The sequence below is a fragment of the Contarinia nasturtii genome, unplaced genomic scaffold (genome assembly GCF_009176525.2).
Source record: "Contarinia nasturtii isolate CC-2019 unplaced genomic scaffold, AAFC_CNas_1.1 Cnas_scaffold_1240, whole genome shotgun sequence".
In the NCBI taxonomy this organism is placed as follows: domain Eukaryota; kingdom Metazoa; phylum Arthropoda; class Insecta; order Diptera; family Cecidomyiidae; genus Contarinia; species Contarinia nasturtii.
Window position 1 is genome coordinate 877,661 of NW_022198581.1, and position 5,945 is coordinate 883,605.

Sequence of the window (5,945 nt, forward strand, 5' to 3'; positions counted from 1 at the left end):
ATAGTAATAAGAGATTTCAAGTAATTGTGTATGCAATTAATAGTTATTTGTCATTTGAGATGTCAAAAGAGTGCACACAATTTTGTTGACATCCATTCAGTTAAAGTTCACACAGATAATGAGCTGTTTTTCATGCGTTGATTATTTCATTTGGTTTCAATTAAACAAACCGTATGCATTTACATAATAAATCAACAATTTCAACTACATTTCGAATGATTGACTTATGTGTGGAGTTAAATTGTTTTTGTTTATTTTTCTAAATCTGGGTATCGCTTCTCATAAATTTGTCAAACAATAAAAAACGCAACTTCTGTCTCTATGTCTCTTATACAAGTTAATCGCCGGCTATTATCATTGCTTTATCACAATTTATTCGATTTCCCCATTTTATACACATAAACAAAATTTTACACTTTACCAAGGTCATAATGAGCGGTGCACACATAAAGAAAAATAAAATAAACCTTTGTATGCATTTCGTAAAGTTATCAACACACATTATGAGCATACGCAGTATTTAAACTTTGCCAATTTGCATCAATTTTGCTGTGTAAACATTTTAACGTTTTAAACTGACATTTTGGTGTTATTATTTTCAATCGGCTGTTTAATGGATTGCTTTATAATCATCGACTCTTATCGACAAATGAATCTTTTACAATTCATTCTCATTTATTTTCACAATGGAAAAATTAAAAAGTAACCATCACAATGTTGAAATAAAGGCACTTTATATATATTTAATAAATTTTTAAATTATTCTCCTCTTTCGTAAATATTTGTCGCTTTCCATCTCTCTCTCATTTTGTAATGCTTTCATTATATGGATTTTCATTTCATAAATGCAAATAAAGCAAAATATAATATAACTTTGTTTATAAATTTTTACAATAAACGTGACAATATCTGAATACTGCAATATTTTTTTCGCTGTACTATGCATTAGAATTTTGTTCACTTCGGAAAAAAAGAGAATCAAGTAAATAATCGACAGTATATTTGCAGGGTTCGTGTTTACACGGAAATTTCGTGATTTCGTGCTCATTTCGAACTATGGCATTAGTAGTTGTTGTTTTTTGCCAAGTTTCTCATTGGTAATCGCCACACACTTCTACAATGTATTTTCTATGCGATGCATTGCAACCATTAAATATCGATTGATGTACATAGTGTCTAAACTTTTTTTTACGATTTTCTTCCTTTATTTATGGAAACAGTTTAATTTAAATTTCAAAATGGACACAATACAGTTGTAGCCTATATATTTTAAATGTTCGAGTTTTCTTCATTTCCAATGTTAATTTTCGTTTTTTTTTCTTTTCACACAGACTGATTTGCTTGGGCAGAACCTTTTGAACTATACTCATCCAGAAGATCAAGCATTTTTAAGGCAACAATTGATACCGAAAAATTTGGAAAAATTATTTGATAGTCAATTGGAAGATGAAAATGGCGAACCAAGAACACGTACTGATGAAGAAGAAAAAGAAATTGACAGAAAATTAAAAGAAGACAAACGCTTCTTTTCTGTGAGGTAAGAAACGAAATCATTTTATGATTTATGAACTTTCATATGAAATGCAGTCAATTAAAATCGGTCGACTTATCTCGAATGTTCATGGGTTATAGACAAAATATTCAGAATGCAAAGTCAATTCGTTTTTTGCTTTGACCCAAAATGAACCCACATTTTTTTATAAATTTATTATTATTATCAAGTACAAAGTGATAATCAATGTGAAAATTTGAGTTCCATTCCAAGTCAGTCGACTGAGTCTAGAAAGGAAAAGAATAAATGTTTATAAAATGTCAATTCCAATTTCATTGTGTTTAGATTGGCGAGAGCTGGGCCGCGTTCTGAGCCGACCACATACGAGACGATTTCATTCAATGGCAGCTTTCGTCGAGCTGATGCAGCACCACGCGGCATGCGGAACAATAATTGTCCAGCTGCATTGCAGATGCTTCGAAGACCGCGAGGTGGCCGAGATGATTCAATTCCATTACATTCAATCGGTGGCAATGATATTGTAAGCAACATATCACTTTTATGCCAAGTCTACAATTTACATTTGTTTTTCTTATGTCGTTCAATATTTTTTTTTTGTTTCAATGCAGATTTTGATTGCGATGGGTCACATTGTAAAACCGCCCGTTATTTATGATCGATTATTTGAAGCCAGTAAATTTGAATACAAAACTCGTCATTTGATTGATGGACGCATTGTTCAGTGTGATCAACGAATATCACTTGTTGCTGGTTACATGGCGGACGAAGTGTGTAATTTATCAGCGTTTACATTTATGCATCGCGACGATGTACGCTGGGTTATGGTTGCACTAAGACAAAGTATGTGTTTATCTGAATTTTGTTTCCATTTTTTGTATAAAATTTTATTAATTCCGATCATTTTTGTTTTTCGATAGTGTATGACTTTAATAGTCCATATGGTGAGTCATGTTATCGCCTTATGACACGAACGGGAAATTTTATTTACTTGCGAACAAGGGGTTATTTGGATATTGATCGTGATACGAATCAAGTGCGTTCATTTGTATGCGTAAATTCGCTGGTTGATGAGGACGAAGGTAAAAAATTGGTGAAAGAGATGAAAAAAAAGTTCACCATTATGATTCAAGAAACAGAAATTACATCAAATGAACCCGATGTACCGGCTGTTGAAAATCCCGTTCAATTGGAAAGGGCGATTATAAGCCTGATAACGAATTTACATCATGAAAATGCAAATGAATCGATCGAATCACCAGAGACTCAAGGCTCAATTGATGGCCATGAAAGTGATACATGCCGAAGTGTTAAGAGTCCACCCCTTGAAATAATACCACCGAAAGCATCAAGTATAAAAACGTCGATCGTAAATAGTTTGCCGGTGGTCAATTCAACGATACGGCAAGTACAACAAAATTCAAACAGCGACACAGACGATGACAAAACATCAGTGAAAAAGGTAACAACAAAAGTTGTACGAACATCAGTCGTTCAACGTAATGCCAATGCAAACAATCAAAAACTGTGCGAAGAGACAAAGTCAACGAATCGAATAAAAACGACAATTGCAACAGCCACATTGAATTCAACAACGAAACGTATTGCTATTGCAGCAACATCAACAACAACAACAACAACAATAATACAACCAAACAGTACATCAAGTACATCGACTGACAATGGTTCGCATAATTTTACCGATACAATAACCGTGAAACAAGAACAACCCGATTCATTTGAAGATTCCCGTGTACCGCCATTGCCAACGAATTCCGGCTATTTTGATATGAGCCCATACAATTCACAACAGTACATGAACGACATAGCTAGTCCAATGGAATGTAAACCATTCGATTTTCTTGGTTTTGATCAAGCTGATCATTTGCAAGCCGATCAATGTCGATTCCTAATACCAGAAACGGCCAATCAATATCAACCATATGATACAGGTGACATGAACAATCGCCCAAGTTCAAAGACAACGAGCGATACATCAACTAACGTATGTGGCATCAAACGAAGTTGCAGCTCGGAAAATTTGAACAGTACGAACAAACGGCGATTTTATGATGGACCACAAAATGGCAACGACCTCAATAAAACCGATGACAAATTGTCCATTCAACAGATCAATACCTGTATTGACCAATTAACTGATCCGGGTTCAGGTTTGTTTGTCATTTTTTTTTCTGTGTTATTTTTGTTGTTGTCAGTTTTTATGATTTAAATTTTTTTCCTTGTTTATCACAAAACAGTTTTACAACGTTTACCAACAACTTTTGATGTGTTGGATCAACAACTGATGGAAATTCGCGAGACCGCATCCGAACTTCGTGATCAAGGTACAACATATTCAAATCAGCAATTAAATGAAATACTTGTAAGAATGCCCAATTTTTTTTCATTTTTTTTTCTTCAAATAAATTTTTTTTTGTTTTCATCAAAGTGCTCATTTAGTAAAAGAGTGTAAAAAATGGTCATAATTAAAGGAAATTTATTTTCTTTTTTTTTATTTCGATTAATATAGGAAGAAGGCAAAGAGCAAAGTCAAATATTAAACAACCTTCGACAGAGGTACTTGTGAATTTAATTCCTTTCTGTGGTCATTTTATTTACATTTATCATCTTTTCTTTCTAATTAAAGGTATGAGATTTGTCTGCAGGCAGTACCTGAAACAATTGATGAACCACTTCTTGAAAACATTGATGATTGTGATTTAATTAGACAGTCCAGATAGAACGAATGAAGTGTAACACAACAAATTCATCGAATTATTGTATATATAAATAAAATTGGAACAGAATGCGCAATTGTTAGCTTTAATGTATTTGTCTATTTTGAAATGAACGGAAGTGAAAAACGCATTCTGAACATATCTTAATGAGAGTCAAACCATATGTACTTGTATCCAATTGTAATTCTGAAGAGAGAAAAAAGCAACTCTCAGCGACCAAAAATAGCAAGTCGTTTTCATGATCTTATAATGAAAAAAAAACCGTTTTTTTCGCATAGAATAAGTCGCTTAAAAAGGCCGGCTTTGACTTTCACTGGTGGATAGTATGAATGCGTTTTTTTGATTGTCATTGAATATAACAAATGATTGTACTCCCAGATTAAATACAAATTCTCGTAAAAAATGTTTGTAATATTGATTGAAAAAATTGCATAAAAATGTGAAAAATTAACTTTTTTTTTAACATGCTGTTACTCACATTTTTCGGCTCAGAATGCTTTTAAATGCAGTTTTCCTTTTAAGACACCACTAAATACAGCTTTTTTTCCTGGAATTTGTATCTATTCAAAGGCACTTATTTATTCAATGTTTCGATCATAAACTGTTTTTTTTTTGACAAGTTCATGGTAATCAAAACGGGTAAAAAAAAATCATCAGCGTTTTAAACCTAAGTAAAGAAAATGTAATTATAGCCCTAAATTAAATCAGAAAATGAAAATGTAATAAAAATATATATTTGCATGTTGATGTGTATGTACATTGTTACACTTTATATTGTGCAGGCTTCAACAATGCGCTGAACATACTATCACAACACCAAACTTTTATAAAAACGGATTTTTTTTTCATAGACGTCGACATTTAACAACCATAAAATAGAATTCTTTTTCGTTTCCATGCAAATCAATTTGTATTTTCTCAATAGAAAAATAAAACGCAAATGAATTTGATTTGCCCAACAAATACACATTAGCACCATACAGAAGAAATGAAGAGAGAAATGTTTGATGTATATTAAGTATAAAATAAATTATTGACTATTATGAGATGAAAGACGAAATTTTATGTGCCGCGTGCGTGTTACGCTTTAGTCCTCGTTATTTTTCTGTACTAACATCTAGATTGTTGCACTTCAATTGGATTGTAATATGTTTTAAGCCAGAAAACGATGTATACAATAAAAAAAAACTACACGCTATTAATTAACAAATTGTATATATCAATATGGGCTTGCAACGTAAAGTAAGCAAAAAGTGACAAAGGAACTACTTGGAGATTTTATTTTGATAGTCGACTTTGCGGTAACCTCTTACCTCTTAACACCTTTTATGTTTTTTTAAAAATCTGATCGGAGAGAAATAACAACAAAAATTACCCACACATTATTTTTCGCTTTTTACCCATTAATTTACATCCAAAATACTTGCCAAAATGAACTCGATTTGATATTGCGAATAAAACAAAACAGAAAAATGATTTAAAAGGTTGTATCTTAGTCGAAATTACACCTTGCTTGTAGTGTGCTCATTTTACGGCTGCCGTTGAAATTTCATGTAAATATCTAAACCAACTAATTGATACATACAAAATAAACATTATCGCATGTCGTAGTGAAACATCAACATTTTATACCAGATTTTTTTTTAATTTTTCGTTGAATTTTAATTTCGGCTTTTTCGGTTTTATCGATTAATTTG

General features: G+C 32.1%; 1 protein-coding gene across 1 annotated transcript; it reads left to right on the forward strand.

Annotated features, from left to right (window-relative positions):
- Positions 1-1,328: 1,328 nt before the first annotated feature.
- LOC116345128 lies at positions 1,329-5,450 on the forward strand (the record flags this gene model as incomplete). The annotated part of the gene is made up of 7 exons (XM_031774223.1): positions 1,329-1,537; positions 1,838-2,033; positions 2,122-2,353; positions 2,431-3,681; positions 3,769-3,893; positions 4,041-4,087; positions 4,158-5,450. Coding segments are annotated over 7 exons (2,154 nt in total), but the record flags the coding sequence as incomplete, so codon positions are not given.
- Between the last annotated feature and the right edge of the window lie 495 nt (positions 5,451-5,945).